At 38.3% G+C, this 23857-nt stretch overlaps 1 protein-coding gene across 5 annotated transcripts in view; it reads left to right on the plus strand.

Annotated features, from left to right (window-relative positions):
• Positions 1-23857, plus strand: part of slc4a3 (solute carrier family 4 member 3) — a 274743-nt gene that overhangs the window by 111987 nt on the left and 138899 nt on the right. For 3 of the 5 annotated variants that reach the window (XM_039756390.1, XM_039756391.1, XM_039756393.1), the window contains one exon: positions 17643-17796. The exons of 1 other annotated variant lie outside the window; for it this stretch is intronic. In XM_039756390.1, coding sequence (XP_039612324.1) covers positions 17643-17796 — 154 coding nt within the window. Of the gene's footprint in view, positions 1-17642; positions 17801-23857 lie in introns of those variants that run through there. One more of the 5 variants, XM_039756392.1, reaches the window with a different exon arrangement.

Raw genomic sequence — 23857 nt, forward strand, 5'->3', positions numbered from 1 at the left:
TCCCTTTTCTTTTCTAGCTTTTTTAACACACTACTTCTCCGCTGATACGCGGGTATATATATATGTATATATATATCCCGATCTACATACTCGAATAATGGATACTTTATTCGCCATCAATGATTGTTTTGGTAAAGCCATACTCAGTGTATTCATTAGATGAACGGTAAAAAGTAAGAGCGAGGGAGGATGACTCATTGAGGCATGCAGGCTGTAGTGCGTCAACTCTATCTGAATTGCGCGATCACATTTGAAAAATATATCTTTTCAAGTTCTATTTAGTCCATATGTGTCAAACTCAAGGGCCTGGGCCTCATCCGCCCAGCTGTAATTATATCCGCCCGAGATCATTTTATATACTGTATTATTGTTATTAATGGCCGGGTATATGAAGCTGGTAACACAATAAACTACAGATCCCATAATGCAGCGCTTCAGCTGCCTTGCCAACACTTACCGCGTTAATCAAGTCTACCTTATGATGCTGCAAGTTATTGCGGCTAGAGTTATTCGCACTGAGTTTACACGGCACTTTGGTGACTTTGAAGAACAAAAAAAGTCCGTCTACATGCGGCTCGAACCTTGTGCATGTTTGGTAGCACATATCTGTGTGAGAAGCTCTTCTCAGTGATAAAGACTAACAAAACAGCACACAGGAGTCGCCTCACTGATGAGCACCTGCAATCCATCCTGAGAATCTCCACAATACAGAACCTCACACCAAACAGAAACGAACTTGTGGCCAAAAAGATGCCAGGCGTCCAGCTCTAAAATGACATATGAGCAAAGACAACTGAATGATTTGATTTGTTATTGCACGTAAGAGCGGAGTCAACCGCTTTAACAAACAGCGTATTGCACTAATACTGAAATAGCTGTGTGTGTATATATGTAGATATGTATGTATATGTATATATATGTTTATATATGTGTGTGTATGTATGTATATATATATGTATTTGTCTGTATATATGTGTGTGTATATATGTAGATATATATATGTATGTATATATGTGTATATGTATAGATATGTATATATATATATGTTTATGTGTGTGTGTAAATATATATATATATATATATATATATATATATATATATATATATGACAACAACACTCATCACTCACAACAGTGACAAAACAATTACATTGACAATCAGGTTACGTTATTTTCAAAACGTTATCTACATATACACACATACATATACATACACACACATATATACACACAAATACATATATATATACATATACACACATATATATAAACATATATATACATACATATATACATATACACACACGTATATATATATACAGTCTTTGGGGTGTGAGCAACTGTTGCTGGGGGTGCCAGAATCCATGAAGGAAGAAAAATGAAAAACATTATTTGTACAAAATCTTAATTTATTTATCCATTCCTAAATAATTAAATGGGCAGGCTATTTTGTATCAGTGCAATTCGTTGTTTGTTAAAACGGATGACTCCCGCTCTTACGTGTAAGTCTGCCTGGATATTATGAACTATCGTTTCTGTTCAAGTTCTATTTAAATTTTAAATAGAAGGAATTTTTATTTAGTCGACAGAATATTATTCCGGAATGAATCAACTCAAACCTTAAATAACTTATAATATTTTGCTCTCCATAAAAATCCTGTCTAAATTATAGAAGTTAGAAATAAAGTAAACGTTAAAAGAACAAACATTCAAATTTCTTTACTCTTATGTAATTTTATATAAAAATAAACTTAAATTTTAAATATCCCAAAAGATTTTGCTCTCCATAAAAATATATCCTGTCAAAATTATACAAATTCAAATATGAACATGGTGCATAACAAATCCTGGAAATATAAATAAAATGTGTTCTTTTCAGCAATAACAAATCAAATCATTCAGTTGTCTTTGCTCTTATGTCATTTTATCAGATTTGGACGCCTGGCATCTTTTTTTGGCAACAAGTTCGTTTATGTTTGGTGTGAGGTTCTGTGTTGTGGAGATTCTCAGGATGGACTGCAGGTGCTCATCAGTGAGGCTACTCCTGTGTGCTGTTTTGTTAGTCTTCATGACTGAGAAGAGCTTCTCACACAGATATGTGGTACCAAACATGCACAAGGTTCGAGCCTCATGTAGACGGAGCTGGAGCATTTCTGCGGGAATGGAGTGAATAAACTGTGCAGGCCGTGCAGTATCGTACTTTGCCTTCAGTGTGCCATTACACTGCAGCTCAATCACCTCCATCTGAATCTGCACAGGTGCAGTTTCCACATCGACGGCAAATGGGCTGCGAAACAACTCAAAATTCTTTTTTTGTTCTTCAAAGTCACCAAAGCGCTGTTCGAACTCAGTGCGCAGTGTGCTCAGTTTATCAGCAAAGTGCGTATTTGGGAACACCGTAGTAACGACTTGGTTCAACATTACTTAAAGTGGGACAATTTGCACTGGTGCATTTGTGTCTCCCATAAAAGCAGCTTCACTTGAAATCACTTTGTGATTTTGCACGGGTAAAAACGTCTGCTGAAGTGTCAGATTCTTCTTTAACTCTTCTGCTTTCTGTATCTTGTGCATTGCATTCAGGTCTTTCAGGTTATCTTGATGTTTTGTCTCATAGTGCCGTCTTAGATTAAATTCTGTAATTACAGCCACATTAGCTCCACAAATGAGACACACGGGTTTACCGGCAATGTCAGTAAACATATACTCAGCCTCCCATCGGTTTTTAAAGGCTCTATGTTCAGAATCACCTTTTCTCTTCGGCATCGTGTGGGCTAGCTTCGCAATAACTTGCAGCATCATAAGCTAGACTTGATTAACGAGGTAAGTGTTCGGCAAGGCAGCTGAAGCGCTGCATTATGGGATCTGTAGTTTATTGTGTTACCATCGCTTCATATCCCCGGGCCATTAATAACAATAATATATAAAATGATCTCGCGGGCTGGATATAATTACACGCCGGGCCGGATGTGGCCTGCGGGCCTTGAGTTTGACACATATGGACTAAATAGAACTTGAAATGATATATTTTTTCAAATGTGATTGCGCAATTCAGATCGAGTTGACACGCACTACAGTACATCGAGCCCGCGTGCTATTGTCGTTTTGCCTGCGTGCCTCAATAAGTTACCCTCCCCTCGCTCTTACTTTTTTACCGTTCATCTAATGAATACACTGAGTGTGGCTTTACCAAAACAATCATTGATCGCGAATAAAGTATCCATTATTCATAAAGCTTCAATTGGTGATCTGTCTTTCTGTGTTAACCGCATATTTTTTCATACGTCTCAAACCAAGGGGATGCGAGGCTAAAATGAATTGTGAAGCGCGCGTACATACTCAGTGCACTCCTCGCTCGGGAATCGAACGGCAATGCAAGAGGCGAAGCCTCTACTATTGCGCCACAGCATGTGGCTTGTTTTTTTGAGCGTAGCAGTGTAATTCGGTTTTTGTTCAGCACTCTTTGGAACTGTTGTTTTTTATCTGCACACTGCATCAGTTCACGTGAGCCACTGAATATGGTTTTATATGTCACTCGCTCGCTTCTAATTGTTTTGCTGCCTTCTTAATTATATATTGTATGTTTTCTTCAGCGGTTTTTGGAGCTTTTCCTGGTTTTCTACGTACTGCGTGATTACGTAGGAGGCGTGATGATGTCACATGAAACTCCGCCCCCCACAGGTTTCGAGCTCAACTCCATTACAGTATATGCAGAAAAATAGCTTCCAGTTATGACCATTACGCATAGAATTTCAAAATGAAACCTGCCCAACTTTTGTAAGGAAGCTGTAAGGAATGAGCCTGCCAAATTTCAGCCTTCTACCTACACGGGAACTTGGAGAATTAGTGATGAGTCAGTGAGTGAGTGAGTGAGTCAGTCAGTGAGGGCTTTACCTTTTATTAGTATATATATATACACATATATATTGTGGAGAACCAGCCTGGACACAAACAGGCAGACACCGTTAGTCCAAAAACACCCACGTTTATTTACAATAAGAAACTGTCCCGTACAGCACACAGTGCCCCAGCACCAATCACCCTTAAGTTCAGGCGTTCCAATGCCTTTCTTCTACCGCCTCCACTCCTCCCCTCCGAGCTCTGTCTTCTTTCTCTTGATGACTGGAGGGAGGCGGCCCCTTTTATTCCCACCCGGATGTGCTCCAGGTGCCTCCTGATGAGCTTCCTGTGGCACTTCCTGGTGAAGCAGAAGTGCAGCATGAGCACCTGGAAGCACACCAGGTGATCCCTGGTATTTCTTTCGCCAGCACCTCTGGCCCCTATAGGGTTGAGCTTCCATGCTTCTTTCCCGTGGCCTACACACAAACAAGGACGGCTGCCCTTTTATGGTCCAGGGGAGGCACAGTCCCTCTCCTGGGGCCTCATGTATAAACGGTGTGTACGCACACAAAAATGTTGCGTAAGAACTTTTCCACGTTCAAATCGCGATGTATAAAACCTACCCTTGGCATAAAGCCATGCACTTTTCCATGGTACCTCATACCTTGTCATACGCAAGTTCTCTGCTCGGTTGTGCAGACTGGCGGCACCCACGTCAAAGCAATGCTACTGTTCCTGTGTGGTTACTCTTTTATTTTCCTGGCGCGTCTTTAAAAATACACTTAAAATAACCGCATATTGTTTATTAGTGTAATCTAAATGTAATTAACTTGTAACAATATAATGGTCCAGGGAATAGCCATAGTATTCCAAATACCATAACTGCTTCAGCGTTGTTACTCTCACTGCACCTTCTTCTTCTTCTTTCAGCTGCTCCTGTTAGGAGTTGCCAAAGCGACAGATGGCTTAATGTCTATTACAGAGCTGATTGTATGGTAATCAGTGACTTGGAGAAAGAAAAGCAAGGACTGCAGGGGCGGACACGCCAATATATATTGAATATAAAACAGAAACAGAAAATAATGACACAGCTAAAAACGCAGTGGCAAATTTCGACAAAAGTTAAAAAAAAGAGGGCTATGCAGTGTCCGCAACGGACGTGGCCATCCACTGTGCATAAGATACCATATTGACATTGGCAGGCGAAGGGGCCACCGATTCTTTCTCTGCCCAGGGACACCACAAGCCTAGAGCCGCCCATGAGTACTGCTGCAATAAACAATTTCATCGAAGGTTGCGCACAATCATTGCGCCGTGAAACCTATGTTTAATAACGTGCTTTAACTCCTATCATCATGAAAATGATATCACGTATACATTTCAGTATTTTAGTTATTCAGAGAGCTGTAATATCACAAATGTAATGGATTCTGTGTCCAGTCAGAGGAAGAGAGCCGGTTTATGAAGCAAGTAGTGATTCACACACATAGAGCACATAGAAGATCACATACAAAACAAAGCATTTAACGTGCTATTTTAATTATGATGTGATTTGAGAAACTGGTTAATTAAACGATTTTAAGATGGAGTTTATGATGTTCTACTTTAATGACAAAATAAACTACATGATTAAAGTGGAAATTTCGAGATTGAAGTTGACATTTCGTGCTTTTTCCCCACTGTGTGCCTTTTTTTTCTCTGTACCCTAATAAGCTTTCATATGGCACTCAGACAGTGGGCTAGAACTCGCCTTTTCACTGCGACTTTGATATGTGACTTCTTTTTTATTTCCGGCACTGTGCGACTTTGTGAACGTGAGCTTTCAAGTTTCTCCAACACTCTATGTCACTCGATCAACTTCCTTTTGTTGATTATAATACGGTTTAATTAAACAAATAGTATATTTTTCCTTTGCCTCCACTTGGTATTCACTGAAATTCTTATTTTTTCCCCCGTGCTTTTCCCATTCTCTTTTCACAGAAGGTTGAGTTTAAGGGCGATTTATATTATTTTGCATATTCAAAGAGGCGTAATTCTGGGAGGAGTTGGGGCGTTACATAAAGCGCGTGCACAAGCGTTTCTTTTCACGCTGACCGGGATTTATGTAGCAGAAGAACGTGGAAGTTGGAGTACGCACAGATTCCTGCATCTGGATTTTTCTGTGCGTAAGCACATTTCGGCTTTTGTGCTTACGCCGTGTTATAGTGCGAATTCTACTCACAGCGTTATAAATGAGGCCCCACACAAAAACAGGCTTAGGGCACAACCATGGCCCCATATAATATGAAACAAAAAAGAATAAATCTTTAAACAAAGATATACAAGTTACCTCTTAAACACACACGTGTCACAATATATTTGCACATATATGAGTATAAATACACAAGTATATATATTTATAAATCTTTTATCATGACTTAGGAATTACTTTAGGGATAGTGGAAGTCATTTGCTATTGTGCCACCTGTGTAGCCCTATAGTGTCACATGGTTTCAATCAATCATCTCATAAAAAACCTTCTTATGTTAAGAAGCAGAAATGTCTGACTCACTCATATATAGACAAGAACTTAAGGGGGAGTCTAGAGCACTCCAATAAAGGATGGACACAAGAGCAAGGTAGCAAGAAACTTCCCTATGCAGGTCAGGTAACCAGTAATCATTGTTGAATTGTATTATAGACTAAATTCAGTTTGTGCAAAATGTGCAGATTACTACTAGTCTGGTGGATGAGGTCCCTGAGGTCAGGTGCCTTAATGATCAAATAAAAGAAAAGCTCAGACCTTATTCAGATGATTTCAAAAAGGACAAAGTCAAAGCTTTCTCCCAGGCTGAAGCCATGAAAGAGAGAAATGCACTGATAGCAAAATATTAACTAAAGAGCCTTGGAGATGCAAAAATGTCAGAATAATTCAGACAGCAGAGTGACCAAGTGGAAAGACAAAGAGAATAAAACAATAAAACTGAGTGGGCCTATGCCTCCAGGTCCATTCAGTCTTCACAGCAAGTTTGTAGATGGATGAATACAAAAAACAATTCCCTCTGTCGGGGAAGGTGATCTAGAGGGCTTCATGTGTACTTTACTTCCCATTTAATTTCATTTTCATTTTGTTAATATAGATTTTTTTGTAGCTAGAGTGGTATAGGTAATAAATTGTCAGCTTATAAGTTGAATAATTTTAAAGCTTTCCATTTTCCTCCATATTAGCAACATACCTAAAAGACTGACACTTTTAAATACTCTATATTGCATACTAGCTGTGTTACCTGTCTATTTTCTGAGAAATTTCCCAAGACAATGGTGATACATTTGTCCCTGTACTTCAAAATTTGGCATGAAATTCTCTCCAATTATTCTTTTTGCTCAAATATTTCTGATTGAAACACACTATAATATTTTTTGTTCTGAGTTCAGGTGTAAACCAAATACTAAACTTTTAATAGGCTCTGGTTAAGTCTTCAAAAGGTAATCATTTCATTTTTCTACTTTTTGCAACACATTTAAGATTTTAATGCACATCAAGATGGACATTTAATATTCATGGACCCTTTAAGAATTTCTGTATTATAATCATAATCAATGTGTAAATTATAAATAAGCCCATCATTACATTAATTGAGCCAAGGCAAATATCTTTTGATTTGCATGTCAAGCAAAAGTTTATCTGTCCATATCAAAATGTTTTGGTATATATTTAGAAACAGCAACTCTTTAAGCTTCTGCATGTGTTTGCATGTATTTAGCAATCACAAAACTGTTCACATTAGTATTTTTTGTACATATTTAGCTGCAGATTTTTATATTTTTTGTTTTCTAATGTTTTTTGTACATATAGTACAGCACTTTTCCTGTTTTATTAGGCAGTTTTGAGATAATTTGGTCACATCAGGGAATCAAGAGAATATACCTAACTGCGATGTTTGGTGTAACCAATTTTGAGCTTGAATGACCTCCACATAAAGCTCCTCTGAAGCCCAGTCTTTAACTGGCTGACTATTTACCCCAAATGTAACAATATTACACCATTTCTGTAAACCTCAAATAAACTTATAAAAAGTTTTGATGCAGCTAACAATTCATAAGTGGCATCTTAGGTTGAGGGAGTTTGCATATCTTTCATATACAGCAGCGTTTCTCAACCTTTAACTATTTGCGACCCGAGTTTTCATAACAGTTTTAATCGCTTGCATATTTTATTATACCTACTTAACTTTTATCGACATTTATCTAACTCTATGTTTATTGTTCTAGTATCAGAATGCAGCTTAAGTTAATTTGTTTTGGTTTCAACAGATTTTTTTTCATATTTTTGATTCTTGTTTTCTTTTTTTCACATCTCTGCGCCCCCCTTTTTGTTACTTCGCGCCCCCCTAGGGGGGCCCACCCCACAGGTTGAGAACCATTGATATACATAATAATCATATTTGTTTTGTCTTGCTTTCCCCTTTCGTATTATTAATTTGTAACCTTTGTCAGAATGCCTCAAATCTCACAGACTTACCACTGTTTATAAGGTATTATAGTATATAACTTCTCCCCACCTTCCCTTCTACATGTATAACCTCAGGCAATTAGGTGTAGTAAAAGACAAGCAGGAGTTAAGTTACAATTTAAACAATGTATTATTGATAATATTCATAAGTAATAACAATATGCAAAGTACATTTGAATATTGGCAACCACACAACCTGATAAATAGTGATGTGTAGTTTCAGGCGGCACACAGACTTGTTAGTTACTTAAAATGTTTCTAGTTAAGTCCTCATTTGTGGTCAGCTTTCTTCAGAACAGGCTCAATATGGCTGCCAAGCTGTGCTCTTCATTGTGTTGTCCTGTTCAGTTCATGGTGTGAGATGGTCTTTCATCAGCTTGGTAAGAAAGAGAGAGTGAAGTAAAGCAAACAAATTTATAGGTTTTCTGTCCAACCCTTAGAGCCAATAGGACATCATGGTACTTAAAGGCTTTTGATACAAGCCAGTTTCAAACAGCCATACTTCAGACCAATGAGGGGGACAGAAAAACTTCACACCTGCCCTAGAAACCATGTGCTAAGGTAAAGCTTGGCATTTTGGCAGCCTGGCTTTCCTGTGGGGGTTGACAGAGAGACTTTAGCAGAGAAATATTGGTCAAACTTGTTTGAGGGACTTCCCCCAACCCTGTCGTAAAATTACAAAGAGACTCATTCCTGAAAGGGGGGAAGGGGTTCTAAACCCTCGAACCATTGTTGTTATTATCAATAATGTAACACTAATATTACATTGCTTTGTCTAAGTTACAAATAAAGACATACAAAATATTTATCAACTTGTATGCAAAATTTCACATCTCAACAGTATTTATCACCATTTGTGTTATATGAGAAAACTTGTTTTCTCTCCCACTGTCTCACTACAAACTGGACAATTTGATGCTGGATTTCCAAACCTAATACTGTACATTCATACTGTATTTACACAATAATAGATAATAAAATAAACAATTCCAATCAGCCTTTACACATACTATATGGTGTGGAATTGGCAAGCTATCAATCAAACCGGATTGCATTGTCATTGATCAAACCCTTTATAAAACGTGAACAAAGTGCTGTGTATGAAAATATTTTTTTTAGCAGAACTTTCCCCCTTCACCCACTTCACAGTTCCTCCTGCACCGTATATGCCAATTCCTTGTCTTTTTCCTGTCATAGACACCTCCCCTTCTTCACTTGTCAGTCCAAGCTATAGGTCAGTTATCCTGTTCCTTCATTTGCATGCACACTGCAAAAAGGCCACTGAGTGGCTGCCCCCCTTTCTCCTTGGGCTTCTTTCAGCACTGCACAGTTAGCATAATGTACTCAATAGATTATTATTATTGACAAATATTGATAAATAAAAAAAACAGGAGGCTGCCAATTTTCTTTTTCTTATAACGTTGCCAAATTTCAACCTTTTTGAGATTTTGGAGTATTTAGTTTTTCTATAATTGGGGTGTGTTTATTCTTTAATATTGATATATGAAAATGTCCTATCTTAGCAGATACTTAGTGTCCCAGATATACCATCCTCTGAAATTTCAGCTTTTTAACTAAACAGAATATAGGGCTTTTGTGACTGAGTGAGTCATTTTTGCATGATATATACTTTATATTATGGATTATGGAATCTCTTAATGTAAAACCATTAAGTTGTAGCAATATAACACAAATAACAGCTACAGTATTTTCTTATAACCTTAATGCAGGGGTGGGTGCTGATTTCTTAAATGGCAGGATAGTCACCCATTAAGCACTCTTATAAAGATTTCACTGTATTAATTTTGTCTGTTGCCTCTAATGGGCAGCACTGTATGTTTTATTAGAAAGCCATCTGGAGTTCTCATATTGAGTTTACGTTTTACCAAACACTGATGATATTTAGTGGTGTTTATTGAACTTTGTTTCTTATACCTTGTGATGTTAGTCTTAAACAAATATTTATACCAATGACAAGGTCAATTACCTAGTCAAAACATTCTCTTCCCTTTCACCGTTATTGCTTTTTGATTAAATGTCTAACCAGTTTCTGCAAGGTGTTTTATCGCTTGGTCACTCACCTTTCTTGAGAGTGAGTTTCTTTACATCAGAGTTATCAATCAAGAATCTTTGAGGGGTGTAGTGGCTGCAAGTCTTCCTGCCAGAAATTTTATTCATTAGCAATCAATTACGGCTGCGAGTGGAACGTACAGTAGTTTTTTGCCCTAATTGTAACTGACTGACTTTGATTCTTTTTGTGTTCTAAAAGTATGCTTGTACCTGTAAAAAATTCTAACCACACTTCATTTTAGCTTCATTGTTTACCTTACAATGCACAGTGAGGTAGTGTTCACTTTAATATGTTCTATTAAAATGTAATTTAGTAGAATGGTGCATTTTGCTACAATGGATAGTGCTGTTGCCCCACAGGTTAGAGTATTCACACAGTTCTCAACATGTTGTCCGCCTCTCATTTTGCCAGCCTTGACTAGATCTACAGAGACTGTTTCATTCTGTGTGTTCTTGCCCAATAAAAGACAATTCAAGAAGTTCTGTGTTTAATGTTGTTCATATCCTTTCAGTTATATATTTTAACTATCTTAACATTCATTTACATTTTATTTTAAAAGGCTGCATATCTTTTCAAATCTGAATGCTGTCCATGTACTGTCCAAGTAATATTACTGCTGCTAAATCGTGCAGTTTTGTGTCATCTACTAGTTTACCTAATTTGTTAGTCACATTTTTATCTATATTGCATTTAAGAAGTAAAAATACCCAGTGGCTTCATTAGAAATCTCCTAGAATTTAGTAATATTTGAAAAAAAAGACTTTAATGGTTTATATACAGTGGATTCAGGAAGTATTTAGAGCCTTTCACTTTCTACACTCTTTCATTGTATTGTAGGTTTAATTTTAAAATGATACATTTGCCATTTCCTTATTCATATAAGTATACAAAGTCTTTGCTGTGGCATTCCAAATTGTGGTTAGGTGCATCCTGTTTACTTTAATTATCCTTAAGATGTGTCTTCAACTTTATTGGTGTCTACCTGTGGCAAAAATGAATTGAACATTGTATAGAAAGTTATACATACAAGTTATGTATAGAAAAGTTCTCACAATTCACACTTCATGTCAGGACAGAAAGCAAACCATCAATTCCAAGAAACTCTCTGTAGATCTCCGTGATACAGGGCAAGATTATACAGTGGCCTTACCTTGGTCAGGGAGGTAAATAAGAATCCGATGGTCACTCTAGCAGACCTTCAGAAGTCCTATGCTGAGATTTGAGAACCTGTCAGAAGGACAACCACTTGAACAGCACTGCCTCAATGAGGTGTTTATTGCTGAGTGGTGAGACTGAAATCACTCATGACTGAAATGCACAAAACAGTTCAGGACTCTGGGTATGAGGAAAATTATTCTCTTCCGGATGAGACAAAAAATGAACTCTTTGGGCAGAATTCCAAGCACTGTGTCTGGTGAAGACCATGATGGTGGCAGCATCATGCTGTGGGTCTTCTCCTCAGTGGCAGTGACAGAGAGACCTGCTAGAATTCAGGGAAAAATGAATGCAATAAAAAGTAGAGAGGCCATTAAAGAAAACCAGCTCCAGACTATACTCAACTTCAGACTGGGGTGACGATTCTTCTTTCAGAGACCTAAAGCTTACAGCCAAGGAAATGCTCGAGTGCCATCAAGACAAGTCTCTGATTGTTCTTGGTTAGCCCAGCCAAAGCCCAGACTTAAATCCCATAAAACAACTGTTGAAAGACCTGAAGACAGCAATTTACAGATACAGCCCATCTAATCTAATAGAGTTTGAGAAGATCTGTTGGGAAAAATAGGATTAACTGCCCAAATCCAGGTGTGCAAACTTTGTAGAAACTTGAAGCTGTCAAGGCTGCCAAAGGGGCTTCTACAAAGTACCAAATTCAGGAGCTGAATACTTACATGAATGAGAGGTTCCAGTTTTTATAAACTTGAAAAAATATTTACTCTTTGTCATTATAGGCTGTTCAGTGTAGATTGAAAGGCAAAATGACAAATTTATTTGTTTAAAATTAATATATAACACAACAAAGTGTGCAAAAAGCAAAGGGCTCAGAATGCTATCTGAATCCAGTTTAAGTACTGCTTTAGTAAATGTTCGGTCTTGGCGGTTTATTTGCTTTAAGCTGTTTCAATCCCTATTCCTCTACCTATTTCAAAATGTTATATTTTTTATATAAAGTTTCTATTATATGAAAACAAAACATTGTAACTCTATGCAATAAACAAATGAGAGTAGCATGGCAAGTTCAATAGTATTGTATATTTTGAAAACAATCCAAAAAAAGGGCCCAGCATTTAGCTCCCACCCAAGAAAGAGAGCAATTTTCTCTAAATGTATTTGATTCGATTTTCAAGTTTGAGATAGCATAGTGTATTTCTTTCCCACTGTGTTACAGAAGTTGGACTGGGATTCTTCCAGCTGAACAAAATAAGTCTTTGTGCAAGTAGTGTGGTATTGGATATTACAACCAATTTTTCACAGCACACTTTTAACCTATGTGGTATTACTCCAGATATTGTTGTTAAAAGATTTGGGCTGATTTTAAATTAAAGGTTAACCAGAAAGTTATAAATAAAAACCTTTGCCCAAAATATTGAATATTCTCAAAATAGATTCTCGGTGAAATCACACATAGGTTGAATCTTGCTCTGGGTATCATATTGGATGGTTTTGAACTAGATGCTTGTGATGGATGTAAAATTTTTAGTTGAAGTATGGCAAGCTTTCCATGTAGGGAATGTATTTTATAAAATAAATTCCTCTTCTGAAATTGTAATTGAATGGTCCCTTTCCTGTTGTTTCCTAAGATCAATAAAATTAAATTTCTTGAAAATATTATATGCTCAGGAGGTGCTGTCTGAATCACAATAGGCAGTATTATCTCAGGCATAGATACTGTATAGGAGAAAGTTGCTGGAAGTTGGGTCAGTTGCTTTTACTAATTTGTATGCAGAAAAAAAAGTGTGACCCTGAAAGGTTAAGTTTTGAGCTTATTTGTTCAAAAGACACAAATGATTTATCAATATAGACATTTCCAAATATTGCAACAGGGAACATTCCATAGTTTGAATACTATGTAGGTTAGGTAAAGCTTAAATGGGTGATCATCATATGTTTTTTTCAACTGGCATGTTACCAGTGAAACCTTCAGGCTTAATTGCTTGCCTGGGTACAGTAGCTATTTAGTATGTGAAGATTAAAAAAAATCAATGTACCAGAAAACAACAGAATACTTTTTAAAATGTATTTTAATGCTATGTGCTGTACCAGTAAGATGTGTAAAAGTCATATATGCCTTACTGTACTGGCTAGGTGTGCCCTTCTTCATAGGATTGCAGTCAGTGCTCTGTACAATGGATACAGCAAATACTGTTCACAGTAGCCCTTGCAGTAATTAGGGGATATGTTTGGAAGACAGGCTGGTCTTTGTGTACAATTTTTTCAGTGTTTAGCATTAGTGTCTCTAACCTTACGTCAAGATGTGTTGCCCTGTGATTTCCCAGTTACAGTATTTGTGTTTTCTGGAATCTCACTCACCCATTGTGCAGAAATTGAACTGCAGTTAACATGGTCGCCTGATTGCCTTAAACAGAGTAACCTTGGATGTACTGTGCAGAATGTAGGGTAGCAACAACTAACAACTAACTAAAACTTTCTTGTATAGAATAAAGTTCAGTACGTCAGAATGAAGTCCAATGAACTTTTTTTTGCGATGGATGGAACACCCAAAAACCTGTTTTTTTTCTCGCATTAGATGAATATACTTCCCCATGCTTGATGGTAATATACAGAATGAGTGCCAACTTGTTCTCTCCATATTGTTATTCTGTCCAAACTAAAAAAATTGCTCTGTAACATATATTTATAAAATTTCCCCATTTATCACTCTTAAGGGTAGATGTTGTTGTAAATTTCATGCTGAGCTTTTTTTTAAGTAAGGAAAAATACAATTTTAAGGTAAGATACTTCTGCTTACTAAATCACAGCCCCAGAGAGTGATAATGTGTTGCATGTGGATTAGCGTATGACAGAATTTCACTTTACACTGTACCTGTAACGATGGTTGCTGACCTGGACAGTGCTGGTCTGGTTGTGGATATTTTGTTGCCTGCACCCCATTTTACCCTTTTTATGTGGTGCATTTTTAAACAGAATGAACCTCTGAGTTCCTGGCCTGAAATATATAGGCTGAAGGTAGCCCTTTTAAAAGAGCTATAATGGTGCTCCTGCCTCTTGGGGTTCAATCCACAGGAAACATGAAATGCATTGTTTAAACACATGTACACAATACATAAACTTTAAATAATAAATAAACATAACAAAAATAATGAAACTATAAAAAAACAATAACGTTTGAAAAATAACACTTCACAATTAAGAGAAATGATAAAATAGAACATTAACGTAAGCCAAGGATCAAACAATAGCTGTAATATAACAAGTGCAACTTGGTGAACAAATGGAGGATCCACTTCAACTGATAGGCAGAGAATCAATCTTACATGCTGTAGCTGGGCCAAGAGAAGGTACAGATCTTGCTTTATGGCTTGGTTTATTTGTACTTTATTGTTGATAGTGTCCACCCCCCTGCAGTTTATTTTTTGTGTAGGCATAATGTGTGTTATCTTTTTGCATCTTTGTTGTTTTTGTGGGTGCAAAGGCATACTTACAGGGGGTGTCCTACCATTAAGCTCTGTTACTATTTGATGTGCCCTGAAAATATAGAGAAATGAAAACTTGATAAATTAGGTTAAACTGCATATTCTGGAAGCATTATCTTTTACTTAGATATGTTACAAATGACAGAGCTTGTTTTAGACAAAGAGTAGTGCTCAAAAAATCTGTATATATAAAATGCAAAATTGGCTGACTGATGGGCGGCATGGTGGCGCAGTGGGTAGCGCTGCTGCCTTGCAGTTAGGAGACCCGGCCTCGCTTCCCGGGTCCTCCCTGTATGAAGTCTGCATGTTCTCCCCGTGTCTGTGTGGGTTTCCTCCAGGTCCTCTGGTTTCCTCCCACAGTCCAAAGACATGCAAGTTAGGTGCATTGGCGATTCTAAATTGTCCCTAGTGTGTGCTTGGTGTGTGGGAGTGCGTGTGCCTTGTGGTGGGCTGGTGCCTTGCACTGGGTTTATTTCCTGCCTTGAGTGTTGGCTGGGATTGGCTCCAGCAGACCTCTGTGACCCTTTAGTTAGGATATAGCGGGTTGGATAATGGATGGATGGATGGCTGACTGATTCACTCACTCATGAACAAAACACTATTTTCTGTTTAGGTAAAAAGCTGAAGTTTTGTAGGATTATACATCTAGGGCAGTAGGTATGGACATTTTGATATTTCAGTATTTAGGGGGTAAAAACATCCCCTATAATACAAAAACTAAGCATCCCAAAGAAATGCTTTGCCTGATTTGATTGAAATTTGGCGACTTTATAGAAAAAAGAAAAATAGCTGACCCATGTTTTTTTTTTTGATATATGTTGATAATAATGCTGTAGTGAGTAGATTATCATTCTGAGATTTAGAAATTTATGGCACACTAAAACTGTATGAGAAATAGTACCAGTCAGCTTTTTGGAGCTTTTTATGCAAATAAAGGTCCCTAGAAGAAGTGATGGGTGGTGCACACAAAAGTGGCACCAACCAATAAGATGGATAGACAAATAAAGACGGGGAAGTGTCCTGGACAGAAAAAGGAGATTTAGAAGATATGTGGCATGGAAAGTGAGCTGTGAAGTTGAATTAAGAATGTTCGGCAAAGCTCAAGTAAGATGTGGTTAGTAAGCATACTGTAAAGTTCAAATCCAGGTGCCAAGTGTTGTGGTTGTGAGTGTAAGTGTTGCTTCGTTGGTAACAAAAAGTGACAGCGAGAGAAATATACAATGAAGTGGGTCCTTGTGTCCAAGACAGGCCAGGACTAATGGCATCCTTTGGTAAGTTTAACACTAACACAGTTCAGTTAAAGGGTTTCCTTTTGCCATAACAGAGAATGAGTTGATACTGTTTATAGTACACAATATTTTATCTCTTTTTACCAATTCTTTTAGATAGATAGATAGATGGATAGATGGATAGATAAAATCTCAACAAAACCCAAGGATACTTATTTGAAAAAGCAGGAACTGATCTGTGGCAGGAGTGTTTTACTCATGGGTAATTGTATATAGTATTTTCAAGAGTATGGAGGTCCAGTGAACTAATAATATTTGCCCCTTGTTAAAAAAATACAAATATTGTATAAAGAAAAGTACTTAGTTAGTTACATAGTACTCCTAATACATTGGATTAAAGTATGGCACTATAACCAAAGCTCATTGTCTTAGAAAATTTCCTATGCTAAGCCTATATATAGTAACATGACTAGTTGAAAGAATAAAGCTTTAAAAGATATATGGTAAAATATTTTCATTTCATTTTTCGTAAAGTACTATACTTACAAAAAGGCTTTTGTACTCGCAGGCATTGATCTCATTTTTATACAAAACTTGTCTAACATGTTCACTTGTTATGTTTTATTATTTCAACATGTACTGTGAACTGGAGACCAACAGGGGGAAGCATAATCTAAATTAATGGTAAATTTCACATAGCAAGAATTTTACTCACTCTACAACTCTGGGGATTAAAAGGTTACTTAAAGCATTTTGTGCTTCTGAGTACGGGATGATACAATGCATGGAAACAGCATGTACCTCATTGAATCAGTTACTATAAATACTGTATGTCAGCTGTCACAGCAGAATTTACAGGACATTAATAAAAGTACTGCCTCACAGAGAGCACTTTTTTCACTTGTGCTTTATCCTACAAATATATAAAGTGAAGTGAAGTGAAGCTTAGCTAAATAGTTTGTTTATAGATTTGTATAATTGAAATTATTAACTTCAAACCAGTTAAAATATTGTATACGCATACCACTAGTGCTTTCTCAGTTTTATTAAACTGGTTATGTCTCAAAAGGATAGAAAAATACAAATGTATTGGAGGATAGAAGAGATTATTGTTTTTGTGTGTGTTCCATTTGATTGGATACTATTATCATAGCACTATGTTCTGTATACCCCTAACTGGAAACATTCTGGAAAATATATTAGAATAAAAAACCTGAGTTGTTGCAGATACTAATAAAATATCTGAATTCAAGGGAGTAGCTGACATCCATTATTAATCAATTACATATTAAAAGTTTCCTACATTTTCCAACAGTAAACATTATGAATGAGTGGTAATTAAGTCTGCCTGGCTATGTTCTCCAGGTTCTTGCTGATGGCGATAAAGACTCCCTAAAAGGGCAAGAAGAAGATTGGGAAAAAGCCTTGTCTGTGGAAAGATTTGGAGATCTTATTTCTGAATCCTCCTCCCGAAATGCTGAGAATATGGGGCGCAACTACAATGAGAAGGACTTTGAGTGTAGGTATAGCATTTAATACTTAATTTATTGTTTGGTCCGCTATACTCATCAATGCATTATGAATTTAATCAGGAAGAATGATTTTTCCCTTTTACCTGTTGCCAACTGATTACAAAAGTGATTGGCAAATATATAAACAGTTAATCAGGAAAATCAGTGAAGGATGCAGACAGATTTGTTCTTTTCTGAATTACCTGGATAGGTACAGAAAATATTGTCAGTTCATGGGTTTAGATAAGGGGATTAATAAGTGCTTTAAGTGCACTCATATCCAAAATTACAAAAAGGAACTTTATCAATACTTTTTTGTGAATATTTTAATTATAAAATTGAAGTTAAATTATTTCCAGTAAATCAACCTTTATGAATTCTTTATAATGCTAATAAATTATTTATTTCAATAATCATTTCTTCAGGCAGATTTTGATGAGGTGTCTAACACTGGGTAGCTTAGCCTCTAAATTAGATGAGTCTTTACCGTTGGGTGAGAATTTATTTTTTAATTATATTCTGGCTACCCTCTGCATGCAGAATAATGCCAAGGAGGCCAAAAGTTTAGAAGTGGTACATTGTTTATATAAACCTTTTCCAGGAGGATGTTAAAAGTACAATGACTCACCTCATCTCATTCTCAAACCTGCTTAATCCAACTCAAGGTGACAGGGGTCTGGATCCTATTTAGACAGCATTAGGACTAAGGCATTACCAGTCCATCGCAGGGCCCATTCATGTAGAGACCTCCAATGACTCTCACAAGTTCATTCACCAGTTATCCTAACTTGGACATGTTTGAGAATGTGGTAAGAAAACCAAAGTAACAAGAGGAAAATCTATGCAGACATATGGAGAATGTGTAGACTTGATGCTGATTCTTTCTGCCGTCCTAAACTGCTTTTTCTTCCTGTCTTCCAGGTGGGGTCTCACATACTTACATATTGTACCTCTAAAATAATATCAAACACTCCATTTCTCTCCTTTCATCTCTCTCTCCCTTTGTTTCTTTTTCACTAGTAAGACTTCTGTTCCCTCAGTTAGCATTCACCTCACACTTCTTCATTGACATCCAGTCTGATTTTTAAGTGTTCTCTTGAGGTCACTCTTAACCTAGCCTAAGCAGCCACTAGAGCAAGTGGCATCCTTGATTTTGCCAGATGACCTTAAGGCTGAAACTCCCTGCAAAAAACTCTAGTGTCCCAGAACCACTTAGCCATTGATAGCTGTAAAAATAACATGACACTCAGGCTACCACTCAGGTGCCTGTTGCTTTAAAGTGAAAACTGTTTGCTTTCCTTAGTGACTAGGCATTACAGTACTGGCCTGTTTTCAGTGCTTACCTTGTTTGCTTCTTGCATAATCAACCTGGCCCTGCAGTGTGTTGCACCCTTAGGTCATGAGAACTTAATTACAAGTACCCCTGTGTGTGTCTCTCTCTCACTTCATAAAGGTTCAGGAACCTCTACTATGTTTGCAGCCAACCTGCACTTTTTGATCACTCTTATAATGGTGGTCCAACATTTTGCCAATTAGATTATACAATACAAATTCAAAGTTTACTGCCCTCTAGTAGCACATAAACTTCCTGCACTGGCATATGTATTTGCTCTGTTCCTGCCACAGTAAATTCCTCTTCCTTCCTCATTTGCAAATTTGTTGTGGGAGTGTATGCTACCTTGTACCATCTTGGTGGTGTCCTAACCCCTGGTAACAGCCAAGCAGTACTTGAGAGAATGAACTGAGAGAAATCAGCTCCAAACTGGAATGGGTTTTCAATCAATGTACAGTACAGGCCAAAAGTTTGGACACACCTCCTCATTCAATGTGTTTTCTTTATTTTCATGACCATTTACATTGTGTGGCAGTAGGGGGCAGTAGTGCACCCTTGAACCCTCAGGTACAACTCCAGACACCAGGTAAAAGTCCACAACCTTTTTATTTTCTTTCACAGTGCACCAAGCACCCTCCCCTCCACACTACTCATATATTAAATACAATAAACAGTAACAATACTCTTTTAAACAAACTCTCCTCCTCGCCCAGACACTTGCTCCTCTACTTCCCAGCTCAGCTCAGTGTCTGGACTGAGGCACCGTCCTTTTATAGCCCCTGACCCGGAGGTGTTTCTGTCCCAACAGTCCACAGTTCCTTATTCCTTCCGGGTCAGGGCAAACAGTCCTTTTCTTCAACCCTGGAGTACGTCGTTCCTTTCTGTCACGTGACCGTGACGTACTCCCGGGTCATAGGGCACAAAAGAGCCCATAAGCCCCCCACAGCGACTCCTGGTGGCCCCCAAGGTATCCAGCAGGGGTGTGTATAAACACTACAAGGTCCATAAGGCCCTGCTGGACCTCAGGGCACGATCCTGCTGTCGGGAGAGCTCCTCCTGGCGGCCTGGGGGTGCGGGCCGGCATGGAAAGCCGACAATCCTCCACAATTGGTAGATTCTCACTGAAGGCATCAAAACTATTAATGAACACATGTGGAGTTATGTACTTAACAAAAAAAGGTGAAATAACTGAAAACATGTTTTATATTCTAGTTTCTTCAAAATAGCAGAGTGAAGGCAAAGGGGCCAACAAGTGCTAAACACCTCTGGGAACTCCTTCAAAACTGTTGGAAAACCATTTCAGGTGACTACCTGTTGAAGCTCATCGAGAGAATGCCAAGAGTGTGCAAAGCAGTAATCAGAGCAAAGGGTGGCTATTTTGAAGAAACTAGAATATAAAACAAACCTAAAGTTTAAATTAAGTTCATAGACAGGCTGCCACTGGCGTTTGTCATGCCCACGGCTAATGCAGGATACAAGTTTAATGAGAGGACGCAGGATATAAACGAGAGTTTTGATCACTTTGTAACTAAGTTAAAATTACTGGTGAAGGGCTGTGCTTATGCAAATTCCGAGAGACTGTCTTTGTGGGGGGATTGACAGTTAAGGCGGGTGGGAGAGTCACGTCCTCATCTCCTCTCCCATTTACCTCATTTCGCTGTGAGCTGAGCTCCGCAACGCAGTCTTGAGAAACCAACTTTGTGACGCTGCCACCAAATACTCACAGAAAAATCCACAAGTTAATACACACGCTGTCTCTACAGTTTCTCCACACTCTAAATTCTCCAGGCACTACTTACAAAAGGTTACATTGACAATCGTGTTACGTTATTTTTAAAATGTTTCCTTTTCTTAGCACAAGCACAGCTGAGAAGCTTCGATGGATGTGCTCCATAACGCATTAAAAAATAACGCTTTTAATCACACTTTTCATTCCAAGCAAAGGGGAACTTCTGGCAATGCATGATTTCCTGGTACACCGATTACATTGATGTACACATCAGAGCTACAAAAATGTAACAGTCGGAAGAAAGCCCGCTGCTACGACTGATTGGAGGAAAATTTCATTTCAAAAGACTACCCGACGGAAGCCTTGATAAAAGCGTGGTTTTGTGCACATATATATATATATTTATATACAGTGCATCCGGAAAGTATTCACAGCACATCACTTTTTTCACATTTTGTTATGTTACTGCCTTATTCCAAAATGGATTCAATTCATTTTTTTCCTCAGAATTCTACACACAACACCCCATAATGACAATGTGAAAAAAGTTTACTTGAGGTTTTTGCAAATTTATTAAAAATAAAAAAACAGAAATCACATGTACATAAGTATTCACAGCCTTTGCTCAATACTTTGTCGATGCACCTTTGGCAGCAATTACAGCCTCAAGTCTTTTTGAATATGATGCCACAAGCTTGGCACACCTATCCTTGGCCAGTTTCGTCCATTCCTCTTTGCAGCACCTCTCAAGCTCCATCAGGTTGGATGGGAAGCGTCGGTGCACAGCCATTTTAAGATCTCTCCAGAGATGTTCAATCAGATTCAAGTCTGGGCTCTGGCTGGGCCACTCAAGGACATTCACAGAGTTGTCCTGAAGCCACTCCTTTGATATCTTGGCTGTGTGCTTAGGGTCGTTGTCCTGCTGAAAGATGAACCGTCGCCCCAGTCTGAGGTCAAGAGCGCTCTGGAGCAGGTTTTCATCCAGAATGTCTCTGTGCATTGCTGCAGTTTTCCCTTTATCCTGACTAGTCTCCCAGTTCCTGCTGCTGAAAAACATCCCCACAGCATGATGCTGCCACCACCTTGCTTCACTGTAGGGATGGTATTGGCCTGGTGATGAGCAGTGCCTGGTTTCCTCCCAACGTGACGCCTGGCATTCACACCAAAGAGTTCAATCTTTGTCTAATCAGACCAGAGAATTTTGTTTCTTATGGTCTGAGAGTCCTTCAGGTACCTTTTGGCAAACTCCAGGTGGGCTGCCATGTGCCTTTTACTAAGGAATGGCTTCCGTCTGGCCACTCTACCATACAGGCCTAATTGGTGGATTGCTGCAGAGATGGCTGTCCTTCTGGAAGGTTCTCCTCTCTCCACAGAGGACCTCTGGAGCTCTAACCGAGTGACCATCGAGTTCTTGGTCACCTTCCTGACTAAGGCCCTTCTCCCCCGATTGCTCAGTTTAGATGGCCAGCCAGCTCTAGGAAGAGTCCTTGTGGTCTCGAGCTTCTTCCACTTACGGATGATGGAGGCCACTGTGCTCATTGGGACCTTCAAAGCAGCAGAAATTTTTCTGTAACCTTCCCCAGATTTGTGCCTCGAGACAATCCTGTCTCAGACGTCTACAGACAATTCCTTTGACTTCATGCTTGGTTTGTGCTCTGACATGAACTGTCAACTGTGGGACCTTATTTAGACAGGTGTGTGCCTTTCCAAATCATGTCCAATCAACTGAATTTACCACAGGTGGACTCCAATTAAGCTGCAGAAACATCTCAAGGATGATCAGGGAAAAAAAGGATGCACCTGAGCTCAATTTTGAGCTTCATGGCAAAGGCTGTGAATACTTATGTACATGTGCTTTCTCAATTTTTTTATTTTTAATAAATTTGCAAAAACCTCAAGTAAAATTTTTTCATGTTGTCATTATGGGGTGTTGTGTGTAGAATTCTGAGGTAAAAAAATTAATCTAATCCATTTTGGAATAAGGCTGTAACATAATAAAATGTGGAAAAAGTGGTGCGCTGTGAATACTTTCCGGATGCACTGTATATGTAGATGTATATGTATATATATGTTTATGTGTGTGTATATACTGTATATGTATATATATATATATATATATATATGACAGCAACACTCATGGCAATGTCAATCATGTTACGTTATTATTAAAATGTTTCCTTTTCTTTTTCATTACTTCTTTAACACACTACTTCTCCGCTGCAAAGCGCAGGTATTTTGTTATATATCTATACTAATAAAAGGCAAAGCCCTCACTCACTCACTCACTCACTCACTCACTCATCACTAATTCTCCAACTTCCCGTGTGGGTGGAAGGCTGAAATTTGGCAGGTTCATTCCTTACAGCTTCCTTACAAAAGTTGGGCAGGTTTTATATCGAAATTGTACGCGTAATGGTCATAACTGGAAGCTGTTTTTCTCCCTTTACTGTAATGGAGATGAGCTTGAATGCCGTGGGGGCGGAGTTTCATGTGACATCATCACGCCTCCCACGTAATCACGCAGTACATAGAAAACCAGGAAGACCTCCAAAAAGCGCTGAAGAAAACATGCATTATATAATTGAGAAGGCAGCGAAACAATAAGAAGCGAGCGAGTGACATATACAACCATGTTCATGAGTTCTGCTACTTCGGAAACAAAGCACGATGTAAACCTACACTTTAAATTAAGTTCATAGACAGGCTGCGCTGGCGTTTGTAATTTAGTGCCTGCCCATATAAGGCCGTCCATCAGCGGCAATCCAATAGCAAACTCCCACTAAATATTCACGGGTGAAGGACTGTGTTTATGGAGAGGAAGATGAGATGGTCAGGGTGGTGTTTGACACAAACTCAGCGAAACTGCGAGAGAAAGTTTTAAGTGCCAGGACTAAGGTAACATTAAATACAGCCATGGACATAGCACGAGATGGCACCAGCACAGCTGGGAACCTTCGATGCATGTACACCGAGTGGCTCACGTGAACTGACGCAGTGCACAGATAAA

The sequence above is a fragment of the Polypterus senegalus genome, chromosome 6 (assembly GCF_016835505.1).
Source record: "Polypterus senegalus isolate Bchr_013 chromosome 6, ASM1683550v1, whole genome shotgun sequence".
Classification (NCBI taxonomy): domain Eukaryota; kingdom Metazoa; phylum Chordata; class Cladistia; order Polypteriformes; family Polypteridae; genus Polypterus; species Polypterus senegalus.